A 27,090-nucleotide genomic window follows, 5' to 3' on the forward strand; every position below is an offset into this window, starting at 1 on the left:
GCTCACTGGTGAAAGGGCAGATAACTATTGTCTCCTCACCTTCTTTCTTCTCCTCGGCCATGACAGTGTGGCACAGGGACAGCAGCTTAAAGAAGGCCTGGACCTCAGGGTTCTCCAGCTTCACGGCCTCCACCAGAGAGTGGTCGTGGAACACAAAACGAGGGTCGGCCAACTCATTAAAGGAGAAGTCCACTGTCTCTGTATGCTGCAATACAAACATGCCAACATCAATCATATATTTTCTTTTTAGATCAATTTCTATGATTAATAACAGTGGTTTTACTCTAATCTCACATTAAGCCTAATGACAAAGACAGATACTTTTAACATGGATTGTAGTGCTATTCAACATTTTAAAGCAAAGTCAACAATTATGCAATAAAATAAATTCAAATTGCAATAACAAAACATGCATTGCTGTCTATAAAAGATTGCACTTTTTGTAGTGTTAACCTTAGTATCATGTCTGCATGTGCAGACGAAGAAAAAAAATTAAAAAAAATGAAAATCAGGTGTAATAGAAGGAAACTGTCTATTCATACAATTAACTATTGCCTTCAAATGTAGAGGAATCATCCTTTTTTTATGGTCCACATTGTCAGTTTTACTAACCTCTGTAATTTCTAGTCTTTGGCCTGAGTAGTCGTACACGTCTCCTGCAGAAAAAAACAGATCAAACCAAATCAAACACCCTCCTAAGGAGAATTTAAAGGAAAAACATTGTATGAAAAAATGTAGGTTAAACAATCACTTTTGAATATGAAACAGAAGTTTTCTTTGTTTCTGGGCGTCATGGATCATAACCTTGCATAAGTTAAACTATGGACTTTTCAAATGTTCATAGTCAGAGCTCGTACCGTAGGATTTGCCGTTGATGGAACACTTGTTGAAGGTCATGATGTTCTGAGTCAGCGTTCCCGTTTTGTCACTGAAGACGTACTTGATCTGTCCGAGCTCCTCGTTCAGCGTGGTGGTTCGGGCTTCAGCGGGGGTGTCGTTGCGAGCGTAGTACATTTTTCTGTCCCAGTCTATGTAGAAACTGTTTCCCAATCGAATGATCTCCACACTAGTCAAAATGTCAGGAAGGACATATCGTGTCAGGGGGCCGCCAATTCCTTCTCTTTATCCAGCATAATTTAGACGACTCACTTCCATCATACTGGGATCTAATTAATTAGAAACACTGACTATGCTCTGAAATAGATGATTTTAAACATAGGTTTTTATTTTTTATACTAAATGACGTCATATTTTAAAATAAATTTATCTGTTCCCAGAGTATGAGAAAACATAAAAGTTGGAAAAATACGGTCTGCAGACCAGGAATGAATGTGATACATAGCAATTGCCACTAGGTGGACATACATTAGTGACAGTTGTAAAATAAATAAATAAATAATTGACTAACCCCAATGCTACACAGTGAAATGCCATTTTGGTGTCTTTGTATGTAAAAACACAATTAAAGAAAAACACGCATATATGCACAAATTGCACATAGACACGAGTGAATACGCCGCCCCCTGTGGACATTGGGGGCAGAAGCAGGCAAACATATCAGTGCTTCAGGTTTTTAAAGGTTGTTCAATTGTTACGTTGACTAAATGATGACAAAAAGAAGAGAAAGAAAATTCAAAAAGAGGAAAAAATAAATAAAATTGAAATAAAAGTGATCACATGCACATTAGCCATAATGTTACCTAACATAGAGGGAGATAGGCACCACAGTGTTGAGGATGATGACGTAGGACCAGAATGTGAGAAAGGCAGAAAAACCAGCATTGTTGCCGTCAAGCCTCGGCAAAAAAACGGTGAAGCCCGAGCCTTCGTTGAGCTCCCAGAGATAGTTCCCTATAGCCAGGATGGTGCACATGAAGGCCAGAAAACCAAAAATCTGCCAGGATGTAGAAAAATATTGTATTTTATTCATTGAATAACAGTATAATGTGGAAAAGTAAACTTGAAACAGAATTGGTCTTGTTGTAATCGTGTTGAAATAAATTTAATTAAATATGATTTGTAATGGCCGAACCGAAAACTAATAAACTGACAATAATTAATGAACAGCTATAAAAAAACAGTTTTTAAAAACATGTTTAAAAAATGCTCACACAGAGAACCAGGATGTTCATCAGTCGGTCCACACTGGTCCTCTTAAATGTGCTTTTCCCACAGTTTTGCATCAGCTTGGTCTCTGGACCTAAAAAAATCGAAACAAAAAACAAGAAAAACAAATATTACAAAAATGCCATGTGTCTGAGACACATTTTCTAATTTCCACCATGTGATCCCTTCCCCATGTTTGTTACAGTAAAATCTCCCAGACCTCCAAACAGCACCAGTCCAAAGCACCACTCGGTGTTCCTCAGCGTGCAGCCACGCAGCAGAATCTTCTCATTGTCCAGTGGATATTTCTGACTGGAACATGTGAGCGTTCCCGTAAAGCGGTCCAGGCGATTGTTGGGAGGTTCACAGCGTACCTCGCCTTTAGGAGAAAAAGCAGATACATGTGCTGCTCCAAAATGAAAAAAAAAAAAACAAAAAACAGAATCATTTGTCAATTTAGCATGTTTTTATTGTGTTGGATGAAGCTGTGTTCGAGCGTTCTGGTTACATGCGTTGATCCCAGATTAAGAATGCATTAAAGGACTATAAAATACATTGAAAATAAAATGTATTTCCTCAAACATCTACTATAAATAATGTAATGTTAAGACATTACTTGGAAGTATTGCCTTTAAGGGCAGAGGGGTGTAAAATTGGTTAAAAAAAAACAAAAAAAACAAATGAGTAAAACACATAAGTAGTTTTTCTAAAACTTGGATGGATAGATGTATAGATGGATGAATGAATGGATAGATAGTTGGATGGATGGATGGATGGATGGATGGATTAATGGATAGATGGATGGATATATGGATGGATGATAGATTAATAAATAGACAGTTGGATGGATGGCTGGATGGATGAATGAATGGGTGGATAGATGAATGAATAGACAGATGGATGGATGGATGAATGAATAGATAGACAGAAGGATGGATGAATGGATTGATGGATGGATGGAAAGACAGATGGATGGATGGGTGAATGGATGGAGGGATGGATGGATGGATGGGTGGGTAGGTTAAATGGATGAATGGACAGATAAATGGATGAATGGACAGATAAATGGATGAATTTGGATAGACAGATGAATGGACGGATGAATTAATGGATAGATGGATGGATGATAGATTACTAAATTGGAGGATGGATGGATGGATGAATAGATAGACAGAAGGATGGATGAATGGATTGATGGATGATGGATGGATGGATGGATGAATGAATGGATGGACAGAAGGATGGATGAATGAATTGATGGATGGGTAGACAGATGGATGGATAGACGGATGGATAGATAATTGGATTGATGGATGATAGATAGGTGGATGGATGGATGGATGAATGGGTGGATGGGTAGGTTAGATGAATGGATGGATGGACGGATTGATGGATGGATGGGTGGGTAGGTTAGATGGATGGATGGATGGATGAATGGATGGAGGGATGGATGGATGGTTGGGTAGGTTAGATGGATGGATGGACAGATAAATGGATGATTTTGGATAGAATGATGAATGGATGGATGAATGACTCAATAGATGGAGGGATGAACGAATGGATGAATGGATGGATGAATAAATGAATGGACGAATGGATGGATGAATGGATGGATGAATGGATTACCATCAAAATCTGCCAGTTTTTCGATATCATCTCCCAGGTCTCCGGTCACTGTCAGTGCCTGCCTCACCTTCAGGTTGGTCTCTCTGTGGTGGAGGTGGAGAAAGGAAAAGAAAAGGTTTCCAGTGCTTCTATTTTAGGCTTTTATGACATCATTTTACAGTGACAGGCAGCACAGAGGGAAAGAATGCATGCATTAGAGGAATTCACTGCTACGGGCACACATGTACTCATACAGTGTGGGCTGCACGATAACTAAAAATCCCCAGAGGAAAAGGGGTCATAAAAATAAATGGGCATAAGTACAACACACAAGTCATTATATGAATCACAATGATCGCTGATCTACAGACATTATCTAACATTCACGCATGTAAATATTAGTAACCTATATTCAGTCAATATCTCTATAATATGTTGAACTTAAAGACGTGTTTTTAAACATGGGAACAGACTGACCCGTCCAGCTCTGCAGTCTCAATGTACACAAGGTTGAGTGGTTCACTGCTGGAGAGCAACAGGAGATCTGCCTGAAAACACAAAGGCTTCATTATTCCTCATGCTTTGGGAATAAGAATTCCCCGTACGGAGTTCAATAGACACTCCATGACACAGTATCCAACTTATCTACCACCAATCACAGATGGATCATGGGACTCTCAACTATCACGTCAACTCTCCCAATGCTTAAAACAAACAAACATAAGTAAGGTGTACATTTTATTTTTTTCAATTAATTCCAGGTTACAGTGTGTCACAATTCAAAAACCTAAATAAATACGTTTACACTGACAGAACCAAAGCAGTAATATAAACTAACTATTTAAAATAAAATACACATCATCTAAAGATTTGAAAAAACAAAAAAAAAAAAAAAAAACAATATAACTCATTGTAAAGGCACCATAAATTGCAATAGACGCTTTCATTCAATATAGATGGAGTTAGGGGTGTCCAGCTACAACTTATTCACTTACGATACGATATTGATATTGTGTCCTTTATCATTGTCTGACACCGGCATCGATATGATATGATATCAACACAAATCATACATACTTTTATTGCTTATTTTGTGGTGTTGTTAGTGTAAGTGATATTATTCAAACAGAGAACAATAGATAGGTATGAGAAAAACTGACCAATTCATTATTAACCAATGGTTTACATACATTTTTACCCCTAAAAGGTAACTATATTCTACAATTGAATGAAATAAACTAAAAAATGAAAGATAACTTCATTAATTCCAATAAAAAAAAAAAACAATACATATTATATCTGACATTTTAGATGACTGAAATATTTGGTATTTGTTTTGTTTTTTGCTGGTATTGGAGCGATATTGGATATTCAATGAGACCTGGAGAAGATAAAAGACACAAGTGGAGGTTAAAACTGGGATTGACTCACAGTGACAAACTGGTTGTTCTCTAGTTTGATGATGTCTCCAACCTGGACGTTCATCCACTTCTCGCTGCTTAGCCTGAGGACATGAACGGATTGTGTTTTTAGTCATGGTGTGTGTGTGTGTGTACAGCCTGTTGGAGGTCATCGTTTCCCCCTTTGCTAGTAGAAAACTGTCCTGAGCACTAAGGTCATCCTAATATTAGTCACTCTGCCTTCTACCACTTTCCTGTATGAGCCTCCGTCTGCTAAACATACACAGTACTCGCTCTCTGACCTTAGCAGGAAAACACATTTTTTACATTTCTTAAGGCCTGCCAACAGTTGGGGCCAAGCAGTTGTTCCACATTAAAACAGTTATATCATTATGTACCTGAGTGTATGTGTATATTATTGTATAACATACATAAATAGAAGTTATTACTGTTCTTTATATATGTATTTATATATATATATATATACACACACACTACCGGTCAAAAGTTTCATAACACCCTCATTTTTCCAGTTATTTTTTGCAATTCAAGTCATGCAAGTCCAATGAATAGCTTGAAATGGTACAAAGGTAAGTACTGAACAGCCAGAGGTTAAAAACAAAGGTTTCATTACCCAAAACAGAAAAATAATGTACATTTCAGAATGATACAAATAGAATTTTCTCAGGGACCATGAAGTGGGTTAACAATTTAAAGCTGTTCTGCAGAAATGAAGGTTGAATCAGCCTTAAAAGCTGGTGCTACTAATTTCTACAGGTGTTCCAACTTTTCTTGATTACTTACAACCCCCCGTGTCTGCATAAAAGCAGTGTTGGAACTAGTGTTGTAGTAGTCGAGACCGGTCTTGGTCTTGAGACCACATTTTAAAGGTCTCGGTCTCGTCTCCGACTCGGGCTGCCCGGACTCGGGATTTTCCCTCAAGACCGATCGAGACCAGCACTAATTCCTGCTATTTTTAAACTTTTTTATAATGTGATAATAACAAGGAGAAGAATGGGATAAAAAGATCCTTTATTCATTCTTTAATCCACCCCGTGTAATGACAGCACAAGCAGGAGAGAGAAGCGGGAGCTAAACATGTCCGCTAACTCGTTGCTTGTGAAATTTAGTTTCACGAAGCACAAAGAATACATTAGTAAAAGCACAGCAAAGAGGAAACACTGCAGTGTGTAGGTGACCAGCCATGTTATTTCTTGGCAGAAATGCTTTTAAACACTTGATGTACATTCAGCTGACATAAAAATCTTGTTTTCAAATATGTAGAATAATTGTGAATTTATCAGTAGCAGTAGTAGTTTTAATATTTTAGTTAATTTTTTGCAGGCACCTTTTTTGTCCATCAAATGTATTTCAAAGAAACTAAAACTAAAGACAGAATGTTATTTAACTGTCAAACCTTGTCATATTTTTAGTTATTTATATATTTTTTTAAATTTAAAAAAAAATGTTTATGGTCTCGGTCTCGGTCTCGGCTCCCGGAAGTCTTGTACTTTGATGAGTCAAAAGTTCAGAATACATTTTTGTGCATACATGGATTCCATGATTTCTTTTTCAACTCAAATTGCTTTCATGTCAGAGTGCAATGACACAATAAACGGAATCATTTTCAGTAAAAAAAACAAACCGAAAAAAAGTGTGGTGTTCTAAAACTTTTGACCGGTAATGTGTGTGTCATTTTGGATCAAATGTATACTTTCCATAAAAAAAACTATTCTACACACACACACACTTACTTTCTATCAATGAGCACTTGAACTTTGCGGTTGTTTACTTGATTGTCGCTCTTGTGTCGATTCTGGAAAACAGAAAACCAATCTTTTTTTTTTAACACCAGAACAAAACCTTCATGCAACGTCTAATGTTTTTCGTTGCGTGACAACATGGACTTTCTCACAGGCAAACTCACATATTTTCTTTCTCCTCTTCCACATTCCCCCCTTTTTTTTGCTGTTATTCAAAAACATTTTTATTCTTCTCTTCCACTAACACCTCCAACATTTCATTGTGTACAAAATCCTTGTTTAAATAGGGCTATCAGCGAGATAATATTCTGCGCATTAAATCTGTTTGTGATCTCAGTAAATCATCACCATCTCCATGAATGTTCTCTCTCAATGCCAAATGTTGTCTCTGATCCATAAACATTCAAAGGTGTAAAAGCTTGATTTCTCTTTCTTTCTGAAACTGTGAGCTACTTCATAGGTACTGTAGTCTGAATCACTACCAGTAAGAAAATACATTCTTAAATACTAAGATTTCACATTTTCACTTTAATTAGAGGGTGAGATAATATGTTAGGCTAGCAGTGTGTTAAAAAGGTAGGAAATGGGGAAGTTTCAACGAGAAACACTTTACTTCTCCTAACTTATGCAATTGTTTCATTTTCATTACATTTCATATAGAAAATTGGCACGTTCCTATTTTACCAGCCACTAATAAACAACTTTTAACTAATGGTGAAACATGTCAAATTTAACAATTTTGCCATATTTGACAAAAATGTAAAATATATCATATTATATATTTATATAGAATACCACTGTCTCTTTGATTTGATTTAATTTTATTTCGAACATGAACACAATAGCAGTGTATCTTACAATTAGGGAATAATAATAATAATAATAATAATAATAAAATGGAAAAAAAATGAAAATAAATCAATAAATGTCAAAAGCTATTAACTATCTAACAATCCTTAGGTCCCAAAACCATTTCCTTTAAGTTATCTCTTATCACACAGAGCCTGTGTTTCTTCTCTGTAAAGTTCCAGACTAGTGAAAAGATTTTGTATGTTTTTAAGTTGAAAAAATGACCAAATTGTGCTGTGTTCTTCCCCAAAAACAAAGTGCAGCATGGCATCAATGATGTTTCAACATTAAAGCAAAGATAAAGCAAAATAATCCATGAGATGAAGCTATATTCAGGCATCTTTTGCACAGCGATCCCAGTTCATTCTTACAATGTCATCCGTTGCATCTTTGGCCGCAGTGACGGACAGCACGAGGACCAGAGGCACGACGGTGGTGAACCAGGACAGAGAGGAGATCTGAGGAATCACCTACGAGCACAGACATGAGGGTTCTTAGCTGGGACATCATTTACCAAAGCTCTGCATCATCTTCTGTTCGTAGGTGGGAACGGAGTAAAGTGACGGGATGATGAAACACTTTTCCAAAGCAAAAAAAAGCATTTGAGATATTTGGATCGGCGGCGACGCAGACCCCTACGCGTGCCTCCCAAAAATCCTGACTACGGACGCAGACCACATCGGCTGTGATTGGTCCGCTGCTAACCTCAGACATGTCTCTTTTCCTACAGTGTGTGTGTGTGTGTGTGTGTGTGTGTGTGTGTGTGTGTGTTTCATTGAAAACAGATGATGGCCGACATGCTGAGGAGGCTTCCAGAGGATGGCAGACTAGACATTATGTTGAAAGTCTACAGCTCAATCCACGACAGTGCTACACATTTATACTTTGCTTTGCATGGTGCAAATGTTTATATTGATGGATAAAGTGCATGTTTTGAAATCATCAGTTCGTTACCACCACACATGCATTGGTTAGGTAAAGGGAAGTGTTATAGTGTTATTTCCAAAAGAAATGTAAGCATTTTAAGATGCTAAAGACATAAAACATTTTGTTTACTCTGGCCGGAAGATAAACAAGGGCTTTTTATGCTCCTTTGAGACCACACACACACACACACACACACACACACACACACACACACACACACACACACACACACACACACACACACACACACACCCCACAATCCTCTGGTGGGTAGCAGTAGAATTGTAATGCACTCTGAACGTACGTATAGCATTTAGCATAGCGCGGTTACGTCCAAAGGCAACGTAGAGAGCTGCTTATTTACGTAAATGGTTGTCATCTTGGGGAACTGACTGCGCATGCGCAAACACATAAAAACTCGCTATGGGAACAGAGGCAGAGCAGCAATGTGCTTTTGGGAGGGGGTGTGGCCTCCTCCTGCCTTACAGCGGAGTGAGACTGTGCAGCATCTCTGCCGTACCAGGAAATAGCGATGTTTAGTCATTTGTGCTATGAAAAGAACAAAATGCTGACACTTTCAAACTTATAGGTACTGTAGGCTATCAAAAATGGAAAAACAAATAATTTATAATTATATTATAATTAAAACAAATAATCAAAATATCAATTCACCCTTAGGTAGGCACTGCCTACCTTGCCGACACTGACTGCACGTCACTGCAATAGATGCATCGTCACAGCTCAGAGTTGTATCCGGGGAGGGGCAAACAAAACACACTCGATCTACCACATACCAGATTGTTATGGTTTGTTTCATTTTTTTTTTATCTTTCTATTGAGTTGAAAAGGTCATACCTGGAGTAAGTATGTAAGAATGTCCAGATTTAAAGTCAAATACAGGCATGGTTATTGTTCCAACGACATTTGTTTTGGTTTTTTTTCCTTTCTAAAAAGTGTATTGTATCATTTTGCGGAGCCATGTACCATTTATGGTATTGTTTCATAAACTCTGTGTATCGTCACACCCCCAGTGTTTACTCTTCTTACCAAAGATTTTCCACATTCCATCACTTGACAGGTCCTTTCTTGACCTCTTGTCCTTTAGACTGGACTCTGTTCAGCTACATAATACAAAGAAACTCTTGAATCGTCAGCTCCACTGATCTCTGCAACACTCCCACCTGGACAAGACTGAGTAATACCTCTTTTTATTCATGTTTAAAGGAGTATTGTGAGGTCGGTGGTGGTCCTAGTTGGTTCAGTAGATCCCACAGACTCTGAGGTCAAGTGGTTATCCTGTTTCTTCTGCAGTTCTTGGTCCATTGCTGTTTTCTTTAACAGTTCCAATTGTCTCTCATCTTTTATATTTCACTGATGTTTTATCAGATTGTTTCCCCTCTGATAATAGGCCAGCAGCTAAAGTCCAAGACTTGCCACAGACACAGTCACCTGTGTCATAGCGTTACATGCTCACATTGATTTCTTAAAACTACAGGAAGATTTAGTGGGTTGTAGTTAATTGTTGATTAGTTATACAAATACAAAGAGCCCAGAGATCCTTCACACATTGATTTCTTACATTCCTCACATTAAATCAGTCACTAAGGGGCTGTGAAGGACATCAACAGGGTTGCAAGTTTAGGGTTTTTCTTGCATGTTGTACATGTAATTTACATTTACATTTCTATACACACTCCTTGTACCTTATGCACTGCATGTAATTGTGGGTAATATCATGTTGGACATCCCAAACAGAGCAAGTGGTAATACGCAACTGCACTTCTGGCTCGGGTTCTGCTGTGTTTATGATTAAAACAGCCACTGTGTCACAATGAGGCAACTTCCTGAATGGGATTTTTACACTTCCCATATTCATATTGAGCTTGTACATCTACATCCTGTTTGCTGAAAACACCCACAAAGAGAGAGAAATGCAGAACTGTTGTGAAAGATAACATGTCTGTAAAACATCTTGAAGAGTAACTTCGAAAAAAAGTGCGAGTTTGGACTAGACTATTTGAAAAACCTCTCAAAAAATTCAGTTTAGTCGTTTGCACTTCAGCACATCATCCTGTTCATTCTACGAAAACGCTTTCCCAATTGATTCTAATCGCTTTCATCTACATTAACATACAATTCCCGGTTGACTTAGTGTGTATTCACATTATACCCCTTATTTCCAAACTAACCCAAACACAAACGAACAAATCTGGATAAACATAGTGATTATTTTATATGACAATGTTCTGGGTTGTGTTAAAGATGTCATACATTAGCTCAGTGGTTATCAAACTTTTTCTGTTGCCCCCCTTTACAGAAGGGGCCAAAAGTGTAACCTTTATTGAAAAAGTTTGATGAAAAATGAGCGGCTGTTGGAACTGCAAAGGGTTTTCCTGAATCCTGGCACTGCGTGCACATGTTTCTGAAAAGTGCAAAGTAAAAAAAAAAAAACAAAAAACAAAACTAAATCTGGACCAAATCTTAACTTTTCTGCTTTCCCATCTTAAATTAATAGGATTGCCCTGATGAGAAAGTAAGTAAGTACATTTTATTTCATAAGGATAATAAAACACAAGATCATTTAAAACAACACTCGGAACATCAGAAGCAGCAGTTTTAGTTGCTTACAGCAGACTAAAAACTTCACTTTGACCTTTCATGCTGTTGCTTGACCTTATTCACTCCTATATTGTGAGAGCAGTACAAAAAGACAAAAACACAGACATACTTTGGCTGTAGTACCCAACAATAAAAGACGGAGAAAATATTCTCTTGTGCAAAAGTTTGTATTAAACACCGTCAGTGCATTATTATTTTTTTTTATCCTACCTGGAGCACAAGGAGGAAGAGGAAGTAGGCATTGGCAATCCTCTGGAATTGCTCAAACAGGTTGAGAGGTAGAAAGGTGAAGAAGTTGTACTTGGAGGTTTTGATGGCATTTGTCTGTCACGTAAAGAACGAATAACAAAGGGTCAAAAATCAAAACAAGAAGACATAGTCATCAACATCCCCCCGCCAGATTGGTTGTTTTCTGCTCTCTGTAAATAATGCGGATCGGCGAATGCAGCAGCCCGCATCGTCCGATGCTGATGCACGTAAAAAACAAAAAAATCGGCCAATAATATCAGCCGGCCAATATATTGGTCTATCACTAGTTTTGAGTGCCCTGAAATTCAACATAAAATCTACAGGAGTATTTGTGGTTTGCCCCAAAGAGAATAATTCCCTCATATTTATGTGATGTGAGTGAAAGTCTTACAGCGTATCTGAAGGAAAGGTTGTATTCTCGGTCGTTTGCTCTGAGTTTCCTCTCCAGCTCTAGAGATGAAAAAAAAAGTCTTAATAACATTATATATATATTTAAAAATGATCAAAATCCAAACACATGTAATCTATGCATGTTTTTGTGTTTAAAATCGAAGCCTGGGTTTACCTCTCTCTTTCTTCCTGACACAGTCCAGACCAAAGAATGACATCTTCTTGTCTTCTGCTGCTATCTGTCCATCATACTGATCTGTGAGGAGGGAGAATAATACAAATACTACTATTATGAAAACATAAAGACACAGATTTATTTTACCAGGAAACCAACCAAAGCCTTTTAAATGAGAGGTGGGACTTTGTATGTAAATTTGAGGTGTTGTTCTGTCAAAGGCTTTAGGAGCTCTGAGTTAGTTTTTTAGTTCGTGTCATTCCTGAAGGCCTTACTCTCTCTTACATCAGACGTGAGGCCCCTTCACGTTTTTTTCCCATCTAGGACAGACTGACTCAGAGGGAGGCTCCCCCCTTAGACCAGACTTTCACTTCTTTAGTCACCCAGGAACCCTAACAGGAAGTGGGCGGAGCCATCTTAGTGATGAGAACTGTGGTTGCTGAATGTAATGAAGTGGAATGCAGGTCAGATGTTATCCACATGTGCTGTACATACAGCAAAGTATTTTCTGCTTTGTGGTTTTTTGAACTTTAGGGTTATTTTAGCATGAGATAGAAATGACATAATGTTCACATTTACTTTTACTTTAGGATTTGGTAACAATCTGCCATTTTCTAAAAAAAGTAAGAGTGTCATTATGATTCTTTTGTATTTTTTTTTTTTTAGATATTCAAATATTTAAATATTCTTTTTTTAAATCAAACATACATTGAGTTAAATAGTTGCATCTATATTTTATTGAATTATCAATATCTGACAGTCATTTTTTTGTCAAATGTGCAGTGTGACATGTCTTCATTGACAATTACAATTATGTTGTCGAACACTAATGGTGAAGGTTTCCTTGCAGGATGTCATTCCTTGGGACTCGATTGCAAATAACGGTAAAAGCAGGAAGAATACAGGAATGAATCTTAAACACAATGTAATTTGTACTGAATGACAAAATCTAAAAGCAAATACACTTCATTTTTCTTAATAACCCTTTATGAAACCACAAAACTGCAAAGAATGCTGGGAAAGTTGCGCAACAAATATTCAAAGATGACAAATTTACTTTTGTTTCAGTTTTGACTTTCAGGAATTGAGAAGTAAAGATGTATTTAACCCAAATGGAGTCATTTTACTTGATAACTAACAGTGATGATCACAGCATCTTATGTTGACAAGATGACTACAACTAAGCTCTAAAAATCTTTTTTGTCCCGTGTGCACCCTTCGCATATTTGTCTAATCATGTGTACCCCCTCTTCATATCATAAGTACCCTCCCCATAATGTCATATGCTTTTTCATTTGTGGAACAGTGAGTTTCAAAACAATGAGTGGAATTTAAAGTGGAATTTAGTAAAAAAAAAATTACCAATGCCACTTTCATGTGATTACTTCAATAGTAAATACAGTCTCTTATGTAGAATGTAGCTCAATATTGTCTCCTATTGTCAGAAGTGTGATAAAATGGCCTCTACAGCATAAAATAATCCTGTTTCAACAAACTGTGGGCAGTGGTGGTCTAGTGGTTACAGAAGTGGGCTTGTAACTGGAGGGTTGTCGATTCAAATTCACTATGAGATCTTGAGCAAGTCCCCTAGAGGTAATTGCTTTCAGGACTCTCTTGAAAAAGCATTTATTGATCTCATGGAAATACACTATATAGACATATTTACTGAGCACAGCAGCAGCACCCACCCCCTGTTTGACGCTCCGACCATAAAACCTGGAAAACAAACTCCCTCATTCACAATACAGCTGTTCTAAATGAGCCCCACAGTTTATTCCAAAGACAGACACTGAAGCTCTGACACACTTTGGTGGGCGTCTCCCATCTGATGAAAGAGGAAAATGGATGTTTTAATGCCGTGCAGTCATCATGAGGTCTTTACGAGGCTTTAAACGTAAATGTCAGACTGCTAAAGGTTGGGTTGGGTGATCTAAGGTAACATTCCTAAATTTGGCACCGGCTGAGACTTTCCAGCCTGACTGAATACAAAGAACCTACTTGTACCCCAACGTATGTCATTGAGAGAAATTCTAGTGTTTGAGTAACTTTGAATATCATCATCATGATGGCTTTAGTTAGTTAAGATATTAAGCAGCTTATTACCACAGATCCACGCATTTCTTCCAGCTAAACAATAGATACACCTTAAAAGTGAGAAGTCTACGCTTTGATCAGAACTATTGAATGTCCTTAACCACATTAAACCAGTTAGAGTTATATGAATGGAACAGTTCCTTGAGTAATCACCATGTCACAATTTGTCAAAAGGGGTCAACGCCCCAAGCGTGAGTTTAAAAGATCCTCCACTGTTTTAACAAGTTTGGCCAAAAAACTTTCAAATGTATTTATTAAAAGATCTATGCCAAACAAAATGCATTATTAGGCACCATATTTGTACAAATGTCTTTTAAGAATGTAACTACAAGTTGCTCTTAGGCCTGGGCAATATATATGGCGATATAGAAAATTACAATATGGCCAATATCAATATATTTTCATCTTATAGCTTATTTTGTATTCAAATACTTGTTTGTCCTAATCCAGACCTTCCCCTAAACAAGCCATACTACAGAACTCACTAAATGTCACAAATTGTGTTTTTGTTTGTTGATAAATGTGCCTGAGTGGAATTTTTCATCAGCAAATTTAACAAAGGATTGTTTTTCTAGTAAAACTTTGAGTTAAAAATATCAAAATTTATATCGTATATCGCCATTTTGAAAAAAAAATACATAGATATGAGTTTTGGTCCATAGTTTTGGTCCAAACCTCTTGTTTACCTAAAAACAGTAGAAGTTGTCATTTGGACCAAGAAAGCTGGTTAAATGATCTAAAAAGCAGGCTGAATGTTTCACTCCAATAGAAAACAATGAGATGTTTCCAGGCAGTGGGCCGTGTGATGTCATCAATCACGTGATTTCAAGATGGCGGAACACAGGCTCTAAAACTGTAAAGTAGTTTTTAAAAACCAATTTTAAATTAATATGGTGCATAATAATGCGTTTTGTTAAGCATAGATCTTCTAAAAAGAACATTTTAAAGATTTTAGGCCAAACTTGTAAAAACAGTGGAGGATTCCTTTAAAGTGCATTTAAAAAATAAAAAAATAAATGCAGATGCAGCTTCTAAATCGCCTCTCATTCTCATTGCAATACTTGTGTTCTGTTGGGAAATCATGGGTTTTGTCATCCATGTAGATGTTGCATCGACATGTAATACTAATAGATCCCTGCATTGCTGCAGACGACAGAGTCAGAACTTTCATCCAACAGCACTTTTTGTCTTCTTTCTGCAGGATAATGTGGCTTTCACAAAGCAAGGATGAAAAATCAGTCTAAGATGACTGAACCCTGAGTCGAGACCTTTCTAGAAGTTCATTTGAGTTCAAGTTGATCACACAAATCGGCAGAAAATCTGTGAAAAGAACTGAACTTAAGATGTACTTAAATGGGAGTGTAGGTAAATCTGAGAACATATCGATACTTTTTGGGATAAATAGATTAAAAAAGTGGGTGGAGCACTCAAATTTCAGATGTTAAGCTGTCAATATATGCCTCACAAAATGGGTAATAAGCAGAAATGTGGGATTTTTTATCCTTGTGCACACACAGGGACAGCTTTACTCCTCAAGCATCCACAAATATTGGTTTTCTGTTGTTTCTGGGAGACAAAGGTGTATAACAGTAGTCTAGTGTCAGTGTCACCTGTGTCTGGCTCAAGGGGTCAGAGGTCAGGCTGATGAATGGCTGTCTTGTCCTACAGCACGTAATCTCTGGTTTCTCTACTGAACAGTGCTCTGTTAGCCAAAGAGACGTCTGTTTTGAAGCTCAATGCACCACATGTGTGCCTGTGCCTCCATTTGTATCAAATATCCTCAAATGGAATAGTTTTACTCTCACGTTTCTTCATTATTGTTTCAAAAACATACAAGGTTGGAGTCTTGATTGCCTCACTGATGCAATCCATGTTTGTGATGCCGGGAGCTATACTTGTAAACCTGGGAAAGACAAGAGGAGGGTGGCGTAATAGTTTCCACAGGTCCAGCAGTCAGATGGTGACCAAGAGTCGGAGATAACCCAACCAACACAGCTGCAGCTTTTCACAGAGTCCTCAGTATGTTCCCCTCTGTGTGTTTTGTCTAATAGCAAACCATGCTCTTGATAAGAGCGTCCTGTTTTGAAGTAGCAGAGCACGAGAGAGGGTTTCAAAACAGGATGGGAGGGACTGACATTTAAAATAGCACGCACAGGATTATTTGAATCCATTGACAATTCTAGGGAATAATAATCGTAAAACTCATGAACACATAGGGAGAACATGTCAGGATCCTTCCTCACTGTTGGTTGAATGTTTGAACACAGAATAATTGCTGAATCATTGTCTGTGTGACGTCTCTCCTCTCCTGGTCGCTCAGTTTTGTCAATCAGTGTGTTGACTTTTGGTTTGTAACTTTAATAGTCTTTACTTTGTACTTGTTCTGTTTTTCTTTCAGTTTAATCATTAATTTATTCAAATCTACGTCTGCCACTGAATCTGGCTCCTAAAGAGACAGAGAAGACTGGCAGCTGGAACACAACCCATCATACAATTCTGTTGCACTTGCAAATAATAATAATGATGATTTTATTATTATTATTATTATTATTATTATTATTATTATTATTAATAATAATAATAATAATAATAATAATAATAATAATAATAAGAAGAAGAAGAAGAAGAAGAAGAAGAAGAAGAAGAAGAAGAAGAAGAAGAAGACATAGTCATAGTCATTATAACTCAAAACCTATTCCTAAAAGTCCTAAATCTAAGAACTTAGATGTGTTCATAAAAAAATATTATCACATCAAAATATAAAATTACTAACTATCTTAAATGGTTTCTAAATAAAGCTGTCCCCTTTGAAGATATCCTCGAACAGAGTCCAAAACACAGAACAAGGGCAATAACTCCAGAAAAAAATAATTGTGCGCTTCTCATTTTCGAACTCTATCAAGATACCCTGAAGCCACACACCGAATTCGGTTATCCTATCTTAAAAAAAGAATAGCTGTCCCCTTTGAAGATACCTCGAACAGAGTCCAAAAAATGGAATGCAAACCTATATAGAAGAATTGCACCAACTGGGAGCTCTTATTATGAAAGGCAAGAAGACGTTGTTGTTCTGTGTGTAAACTAATAAAAAAGGGGAGTGCAATCTGTTAAATAAACCACAAATCTGATTATTTAGATTTCAATCTTATATTCCAGTCCTACATTCATCATAAAAAAGTGTATATATAACCGATCAACAACCTTTTGTTCCATTTCTAGGTTTATTTGAAGATGCGACCTGTTCTTATTCACTTTTACCTAAATAGCTTTACAAACATAACTTGATTAGTATAAAATTGGTATTAGATTGATAAACTCATTGAGATGATAGAGGGGGTGAATGGAGGTGGTAATTGCGCTCTTCAGTTGCATCTGCAACACTCACAGTCGATCAAAAAATGTTGAATCTTGCTAATTAATTAATTTTAAAGATATGACATTACATTGTGTTAGAAACATTAGAGTCCAGTGTCCTCTTTTCAATTCATTGATCAAAAATGTCTCAGTTTGATCTGGAAGGACCAGAATTTTTGGGGGATTTTAACAATAAGAATTATATTAGTATCTAATCAGGTCTAATTCACCAGATTCTACAATAGATAAATTAAATGCTTGGAGAAATGACATACGTGAACATCAGATTGGAATGAAGCTTGTTTGAGGGCTCAAAAAGAAACAATCAATACACGACTAAAGTTACTCCAATACAAATGGTTGACAAGGGTCTATATAATGCCTGAAATACTTCATCACATGTCCAGCAATATTCCAGACACATGTACTCAATGTCGAGATCACAAAGGGACACTTACAGTATACATTGTGTATGGGAGTGTAGAGATACTGTATACTACAATTCTGGAATGACGTGCTTAAATGTCAATCAGACGTTTTTAAAGTGAAGATTCCCCTTTCTGCCAAACTTTGCATACGAGGAATATACCCAGGAGGTTTTTCAAGAACAAAGAAGCAAAATAAATTACTGGACTCCTCCTTCAATACAACAGTGGATCAAAGAACTTTCAGAACGCATTGGACTAGAAAGACTAACATATATTGGCAAAGGAAAACAAAGGGACTTAGAAAAGTTATGAGAACCTTACATGAACATTATAGCAAAATAAGTTGTTAAGTTGTGGGAGGTTCTCTCTCTCTCTTCTCTCTATTGCATAAGTTACATTGTATACAAGCTAGGGATGTAACGATTAATTGTAAGGCAGTTAAAAATTGATTCATAGGTATCACGATTCACATCAATACTGTGAAAATTGAATCGCAGTACTTTTTTAACCAGCAGAAGGCGCTATCCAGATGTGTTGGAGGCAGGCGGAATCTGCTAATACTTTCTTTCTGGCCGCCTTCTACTTTTAAACATGTTCATAAATGGTTCCTTACCCCTTTAGCACCAAAAAATATCTGTAATATTACGTGAATATCTGTAAAAGTTACGTTTTTCTATTAGCTCTGTCTGCTAGCATAGCATCTCTTCTTCACTGCAAGATATCTGCATGGCAACCGACCACTGGGTTACCAGCGCCATCTGCTGGTCCAAACAAATATCTGACCTAAATACAGTGAAATGAGTGTTGTTTTTTTTTTAAGTCAAATTGTTAAGGCACAAAATACATTTTCAGTCGCACTTTTAAAAAGAAAAAGTACTATTATGCAGTTTTGCATTGTTTACTATAGAACCAGAATTTAAATTAATAGGCTTCTTCATTTGTATTACTCCTTTATTTATTTCATTCAAGATTTATTTTTAGTTAAATTGCATTGTTTTGAATAGATTATCAAGGGATTATTTTGACAATGAAAAATAAAAGGAAAACAGTATAGTTTTTCCCCCCCCAAAAAAATAAAGGAATATTTTTCAGTCATCATTTTTCTACAGTCCCATTTTGTAAAATAAATCGTGACAGAATCGTATCGTGAACCCAGTATCGTGAATCAAATCGTATCGGGAGTTGAGTGAATCGTTACATCCCTAATACAAGCATGTATAAGATATTTATGTGCAAGTTTCACTAAGTGTGATTTTTTTTGTGTAGATGGATGTATGATTGTGTGTCTTTATTACGTTTTTGTTTTTCATATCCTCTGGTTTATATCAACGTGTCCAGGTTGTTAATTGTATTTTAATATGAAAGATTTCTTGAGGTTTAAAGATTTGTATCACATATATCAGAACTTAACTTTGTGTTAATTACAGTCATTATTGTTTCCCCTGTATTTCCCCCTTTTTTTTAAAGTTTTGTTTTTAATTATCAAAGAAGATTAGTGATGTCATCAAAAACCACCTTCATGTTTCAGCAAAGAAATGAGTCACAATGACTCAACAAATGCAGGAAATAGCTCTGATAGGAACTTTCACTAATGGCTCGAAGAAGAACATTCGTAGAAGAAGTTTGTCATTACAAGGAAGCTGGGACGCCACTAAAACTGTTTTAGACCAATGAGCGGCTCAAGGTTACTAGTCATGAGCTTGTGCACGCAGCATAACCATAGGTTGGATGCAGAAGCTCAAATTATGAACTAATGTAGATGAGAAAGGGGTGAAAACTATTGACCTGCTAGAGGGAGAGAAAGACCTTTTATCTGCTAACGATAGATGAACAAAAGAAACAATGAAGTGCAGTTATTATGACATCAGAACTCAACTCGGTATCAAAGCGTTGAGGCTCCAGTGCTTCATCAAAAGACCCAAACAATCAACCTCTGAATTATTCACTTCGACCCTCAGGCCACAAAGCTGCTGCCCCTCCTCTCCTCTTACTCGATAACCCACTGACATTTTAATTGACCTTTTCGTTTTAATAATCATCTCAGAGTGGCTAATAGACTTTTTACTCTCTGTTAAGCTGCAACACCGCCTTCTTCTTTATGACGGTTGTTGAAATACTGGAAGAGCTATTCCAAACTCAGTCTTGGAGGACTGCAGTCCTGCATGTTTTAGATCTCTCCATGCTTTATCTGAATGTGATAGATTGTCATTACGCAGCACTGCAGAAAGCCTGGTAACCAACCAGCAATCTCCTCGCAATCAGTTGTGATAGAGCTACTATTACGTAACTACGCAGGACTGCAGCCCCCCAGGACCAAATTTGGACGTCTCAACAACCATGTCCATCATGACCTACTTAGTTGGACGAGCTGATATTTTAATTCTTTTGTCAAGATGTAATTCAGTATTTTGTGTTTAAGTAGTGATATTTTACAGGTTGCTAATTCCCAATTAATACTTTTTAAAATTAGTGTGACATCACTGAACAAACACAAAGAAAGACTGCTATATTAAATGCATTATCTAAAAAACCATAGCTTCACACCAACATTCAGCCACACACAGACAGAAAGATGCAATGATGTGTTTTAGATTTTAATGGAGATTTTCTTTTTTTTTTAAAGGATCTATATGTTTACTAAACTTTTTTGCAAATACAATAAGAAGAAATTCACTTTGTTCCGTGTTGAACAATTATAATCAAAAATTCATATGCAACATGAGAAATTTGAAAAGATTTGGAGACCATGGAGAAGGTTTGTTTCAGCATCAGAGTCAGTTTCAAGATGTAACTGCATCGACGTATTCCTAACCTAATGAAAATTTGATTATTTACTTTATTATTATACATCTATGTATGCATATATGCTATTTTGTTGATACTGTATACATATTTTAAAAATTGGAACTGAAAGATGTAAAAAAAAATGACCAAAAAAAAGATTTTCATTTCTGAGTAAACTTTTCATCGATAGAATTTAAGGTAAGAGCAGCTTCTTAAATATGAGGATGACTATTGTGCACCAGGAACTTCGACAGAAAAGAGCAGTAAGAACTTATTATTGGTTTATACTTGAATATAGTTTTAAAAAAAACACTAAACTAGACACACCAAAAAATGTTAATGTTAACAAACGATTCCGTAACACAATAACCAGGGATTAAAGATTCAGATTGAGCACAGATTAGACTCATCAGTCATCAGCACCTTCCATTGCACAGAAGAAATTCAAATACTTCAAAATGCAATTACAGCTGGTTGTTTATTGACAGCTGACTTTAAGCGTGCAGTTTGTCTGCTGCTCTGACCCTGAATGGAAAAGGTATCTGGAGCTCTGATAAGACAGAGGACACGAGGGATTTCTTGTTTCTGACTAACAGCATTCCCTGAACTGCACCAGTCTCTCACATCTGCACCCATTCTCCATAGCTGCTTCTTCATGCACTCAGTATGGTGGTGGTGGTGGGGGGGTCTGCTGGTGTCTATCTCCAGCTCACATTGGGTGCAAGGCAGGAAACACCCTATACAGGACTCCAGTCTACTGCAGCACGAACAACCATTCACAGTCACACACACGCATCAAACAATCCTAGTCAAAAAACATCACTGCACAAAACCTTAAAGTGTCAAGTAGGAGTGCGACAATATCTCAATACGGCGACATATCGCAATTTTTTTTTGGACGATCGATTATCGATATGCTCGCGCTGAGTACCGATTTAAAAAATTATATATATTATTTTTTTTGGGGGGATTTTAGGTTTTTTTTTTTATTATTTTCACTGCTTTTTCACTAAAATGTGCAGGTAGGTCTTCACAGAAAAGTTGTCACTGTTTGTTGAAGGAACCAATATATTGTTTACTGGAATATTGCACTATAATGGTGTCACTGGTAAGAAAGACCCTATTTTTTATTTACAGAAAACACTATTGGAGATACTTATTCATTTACATTGGTATGTTGACACTTATTTGCAGAAATGTTGCACTAAAATAGTGTCACTGTTCATAGGACACTTTTTCAATTATTGTCTTTCAGATATTAAATAAATAAATAAATAAATAAATTTTATTTTTTCATCAAATCTTTTTTTTTTCTTGTTATGTCAGATTATTGTGGATTGATTTCTGACCAATATATTGTCAAATTGTGAGATATTCATTATCGTGAGCTTTGTATCACTTGTCGTATTGTATCGTGAGGTACCCAGAGGTTCCCACCGCTAGTGTCAAGACAACTGTATACGTCAACCTATAGAAATGACAGAACACCAGACAAGCCAAAGCCAGAAACGGCTTTAAGAACGTTTAAAGAGTAACTCAACCCCTGGATTTGGTTGACCTGCCACTCGGGGGGGGGGAATTAAAAAAAATGTATTGATTATGGGTGTGGTTCCTGGAGGAGTGAAGACATTCCCAGTCAATACTATAAAATCTCCACAGATCAATCTATGATATGCTAACTCGCTACTTAATACTCACTATAGCTTTCTATTCCCAATTCTCTCAGCCCAACCTACTCACCACAGGTTGTAGAGTCCACAGGTGCTAGTTTTTATAGGAGGGCGGGGCTAACAGTGATGTAAGAAGCCACCAAAACGTCACAAACCACCATTCTCAGCCAATAGCAAGGTTCGATTGTAATAGTCGGGTTTCAACCCATAGATGGCAGTCACTCTTACAATATACAACAAAATACACGAAATTGAAATACTTGTGTGAAGCGTTGGACTAGGATCAGTCAACAACACGACTTCATACCCAAATGCATTTGTATTCAGCAGGAAAAAGTGGGTATTTGCGTGGTTTAGTTACTCATTAACCATAATGATTTATAAAAATTTCCTCCGCTTTGTGTTGAGGGTAGTTTGCTGGTGAGATGGTTAGCAATGCAGCCTCACAACTTGTATTATGTGTAAGGTCTTCTCAGCATGGCTCAGTGCCATCCCCAGGTCCAAAAACAGGAGTTAAGGTGTCATGTATATCTGTGACTGTCACTGTTATCCAGCAGACTGTCACTACTGTAACGTCTTCTGACACAAAACACTGGTTCAGAATGCTGCAGCTTGGGTCTTAAGGCAGAACTAAGAGGTCAGAACACATTACTCCAGTTTTAAAGTATTAACACTGGCTCCCAGTTAGCCTCAGAATAGACTTTAAAGCAGATATCCGGAGTTTCTGAGAAATCTATGTTTATGTATCATTCTTTTGAAATGCATAAAAATACCTAACGAGTCTTTTATTATGATCTACTGCCGGTGGTCATTCATATACATTAATGTATATGTCCCTCTTTTGTCCTCTCGACCCGTATACAAATAGAAACAATCGCCGACTGCGCCCAGCCAATAGGCTTTGACTTTGTGTTTTTGAGTCTGTCAATCAAAGTGAATGGTGAACTGTGCACGAAACAAAGTCACAACAGCAAACAGGTAAATATGATTTTGGCTCTTACCTGACCCATAGACATATATCAATGTGACCCAATGCAACCTTGTTATGTTCCACGATGCGCATGCAGAAAAGTAGAGGCGTGGCTTATGGTAGATTGCAAAGGCAGGGGGAGGAAGTGGAGCTGTTTAGGGCGGGACATCGAGACGTCCTCTCAGAATCTCCGGATAGCAGCTTTAAAGTTCTGCTGCTGGTGTATAAATCTGTGAATGGGTTTGGTCCAGAATACATCAGTGAGATGTTAGTCAGGTATGAACCCAGCAGGTCTCTCAGATCTATGGACACAGGTCAGATAGTGGAGCCCAGAGCTCACAGTAAACATGGTGATGCTGCTTTTAGATGTTATGCTGCAAAGAATTGGAACAAACTGCCAGCAGAGCTGAAGTCAGCATCTAATGTGAACATTTTTATATCCAAGTTAAAGGCGCTTTTTTTCTCTAATGCGCATGATGGAAAGGGAGATTTAAAAAAAAAAAAATTATTGTTAATTTAATGTTTTCACTGTTAGTTTCGTTATGTTTTTATTGATTTTTAAAATGTTTATTGTTTTCTCTTCCACTTTATATTCATGCAAAGCACATTTAATTGCCTTGTTTATGAAATACACTATTCAAATAAACAATAAGAATTCAAATAAATAATTAATACAGAATAAAGAATAAAAATTACCAATAATAATGTTTTTAAAATCTTTAAAAATAACAATAATTAACTGGAAGAACTTATTGTGAGATGCTTCTTGCTATATGCAACATACTATGCTGATGCAAGGATTTGTTGAAACTGCAACATAACTATTACACTAATTAGACATGGTGACGCTGCCTTTAGTTGTTATGCTGCACAGAAGTGGAAAAAAACTGCCAGCAGAGCTGAACATTTTTAAATCAAAGTTAAAGTTTTCCGTACCGCTCTATGACTGAGAGGGAGAATTTTAATCACATTAGTGTTGATTCAATGTTTTTACCGCTGATTTTAATGTTCTTATTGTTGATTTTTAAACTGTTAAATAGTTTCTGTTGCATTTTTTAATCATGTAAAGCATTGTCCTCCCAGACCACCTCAGGGCCCCACAAACGGTGGAACGCTTTTAAGAAAAGACTTAAAACTCACCTTTTTACACAAACTTATTTTAACAGTGAATGCCTCTTTTTAGTCCTGTCTTTTTAACAGCAAATGCTTGTTTTAGTCCTGTCTTTTAATATATGTTGTGTTTAAGATTTGCTATCAAATCGATTTGGCGATATATCACGATATTACGTCGCACGATTCTCGGATCGACTCTAAATGCATCCATATCAATTTTTTTTATTTAAAAAATAAATACATAAATATAAATTTTTTTTTTTTTTTTTTTTTTTTACTTTTGAACCTTTATTTAACCAGGAAAGTATTTTCCACTGCAATAGACATTGTAACTACACAAAGAAGTGCGCTGAAACCTGGGCATGTTGACCAGCTTGTGTTTTTTTCAATAAAATCTATATTATATTATATTTATTTGTTGTTCTAGGCGTATACCTCAGTTAAGTTGCACTAAAGTCATGTTGCACTAAAGTCAAAATTGGTTTAAAAGTCACAGGCAGATTGTATGTTATTTTTTTATTTTAAGTTGTTGGCACATGGCATGTTAAAGCCAATGTTTTGAGTGTAAAATATGCCAATAAAATATATTTCATACATAATGTTCTCATGAAGGCGTAAAAAATTACAGATTAGTCGTTTCTTGAGTCATATATATATATATAAAATCGCAATAATCACCTGAGACCTTAATATCGGGATATATTGTATCGTATTGTGACCTATGTGTCGGGATACAAATCGTATCGCCAGATGGCAGGCAATACACACCCCTCGTATCGAATGCAAAGTGCATTACAAATAAAATGTATTATTATTATTGTGTATGATATGCACTACAAATACATTTGCTTTGCCTTGTCTTGCCTATTAGTGTGTGTTTCATTGTTTGCACTTGTATTTGTTTGTTTTCTCTCATTTTTTGGTTAATATAAAATAATTTTGACTTCATTTGGGAAGTTTTTCTTTACTTTTCTGACTGGGAAGTACAATGTCACGTGATCTCCAAGTTAACAATATTTCAAATCACCAGATAAGTCTATTTCCTCTCAAAGTGAAAGAGCGAAAGAAGTGAACATCTGAAAATGTAAAGGACACCCTCCCACAAACAGCTTTCAGCTCTGGGCCCCCCAAAAAGGTAGAAACGGCCCTGGTTGCTCCCACGGAAAGATATTTGAGGTTTTTTTCTACGATATATGACTTTGTTTATCGCTATCAGAAAGTAGTAAAGTACTCCACAATCAGATAGAAAGATGTTACAGCAGAAAATAAGCTTCTTCTAAACATTTCAACTCTTCACAAAGCAATAGTTTGGGTTTGGACACAAAGTCGCGGCTCGGAACAAACTCCATTTCTTTGTTTAACATCAGTTCAGAGACATTTCAGGCTTCTCTAACTCACTGACATTAGTTCTATCCATACTAGTGAACAATGATTTACATTGATCTATCTTCCTCTTCCCGTTACTTTCCACTGCATCTCCTGAAAAGCTTTGCTTCTCCTCCATCTGCTCTGCTTTCATCTCTTCCCTCCTTTGTTCTCCGCTGTTGGAGAGCCATGGATCTTACCGTGAGTCCAGGTTCAGCCACAGAACCGAGGAATCCTCCACAAGTGGCCAGAGAAAGTAGCTCCAATGTTTCCCTCCTGAACTCAGCCCTCTCTCCCTCCCCTTCAACAGAAAACACAGAGGCTGGAACTCTTTTCAGGAGTTTACTCAACTCAACTATGACCTCTAGTTGACAAAGGCAAAGCAAGACAAATGTATTTATACAGTACATTTCATACTTTACATGATCAAAAAAAAGTGCACCAGAAAACATCCAACCGCTTAAAATCAAGAAGAACATTTCAAATCATCAGTAAAACCATGTAAAATCATCAACAAACACATTACATCATCATCAACATGACCACAAATCTCTCTCTCAATCATGCGCATTAGAGACAAAAAGTGCCTTTAACTTGGATTTAAAAATGTTCACATTAGATGCTGGAAGTTTGTTCCATTTCTTTGCAGCATAACAACTAAAAGCAGCATCACCATGTTTACTGTGAACTCTGGGCTCCACTATCTGACCTGTGTCCATAGATCTGAGAGACCTGCTGGGTTCATACCTGACTAACATCTCACTGATGGACTCTGGACCAAACCCATTCACAGATTTATACACCAGCAGCAGAACTTTAAAGTCTATTCTGAGGCTGACTGGGAGCCAGTGTAAAAACTTTAAAACAAAGTACAATAATAATAATAATAATAATAAACAACTTGCAAGCATTTAGCCATTCCTCTCACATCTGTAATATGTAAATACCCTTTACCTTTTAGAAAAAATAAAAAACACATCTTCACACCTTGTTGTTGTTGTTGTTGTTGTTGTTGTTGTTGTTGTTGTTTTATAGTTGGCACTCTTCTTTTTTTAATCATTATATATATAATTTGTTTTTAAAAGAAATATGTTTAATTTTTATGTAATTTAATGTAATGTCATTTTAATTTTGGCTTCTGGTGAAACTCCAGCTTGAAGAGGGTCAGAAAATGGATGGATGGATTTAAATTTTAATTTTAATTTTTGCAATAGTATATTTGACTCACA

The 27,090-nt window shown here is 36.7% G+C and overlaps 1 protein-coding gene across 3 annotated transcripts in view; it reads right to left on the reverse strand.

The window, feature by feature from the left end:
• The window catches only part of LOC114470314 (phospholipid-transporting ATPase ID-like), a 38,445-nt gene extending 12,272 nt beyond the window's left edge, over positions 1 to 26,173 (reverse strand). Inside the window, exons 1-15 of one of the 3 annotated variants that reach the window (XM_028458446.1) lie at positions 26,062 to 26,173; positions 12,084 to 12,164; positions 11,910 to 11,968; positions 11,480 to 11,593; positions 8,095 to 8,193; positions 6,866 to 6,927; positions 5,143 to 5,215; positions 4,189 to 4,259; positions 3,733 to 3,815; positions 2,327 to 2,485; positions 2,112 to 2,200; positions 1,701 to 1,894; positions 858 to 1,066; positions 613 to 656; positions 40 to 205 (exon numbers count right to left, since the gene is read on the reverse strand). In XM_028458446.1, the coding sequence (XP_028314247.1) occupies positions 40 to 205; positions 613 to 656; positions 858 to 1,066; positions 1,701 to 1,894; positions 2,112 to 2,200; positions 2,327 to 2,485; positions 3,733 to 3,815; positions 4,189 to 4,259; positions 5,143 to 5,215; positions 6,866 to 6,927; positions 8,095 to 8,193; positions 11,480 to 11,593; positions 11,910 to 11,968; positions 12,084 to 12,126 (1,465 nt within the window). In that variant the 5' untranslated portion in view covers positions 12,127 to 12,164; positions 26,062 to 26,173. The other 2 variants (XM_028458444.1, XM_028458447.1) reach the window with 2 other exon arrangements.
• Positions 26,174 to 27,090: the final 917 nt, after the last annotated feature.

The sequence above is a fragment of the Gouania willdenowi genome, chromosome 9 (genome assembly GCF_900634775.1).
Source record: "Gouania willdenowi chromosome 9, fGouWil2.1, whole genome shotgun sequence".
Taxonomy (NCBI): domain Eukaryota; kingdom Metazoa; phylum Chordata; class Actinopteri; order Blenniiformes; family Gobiesocidae; genus Gouania; species Gouania willdenowi.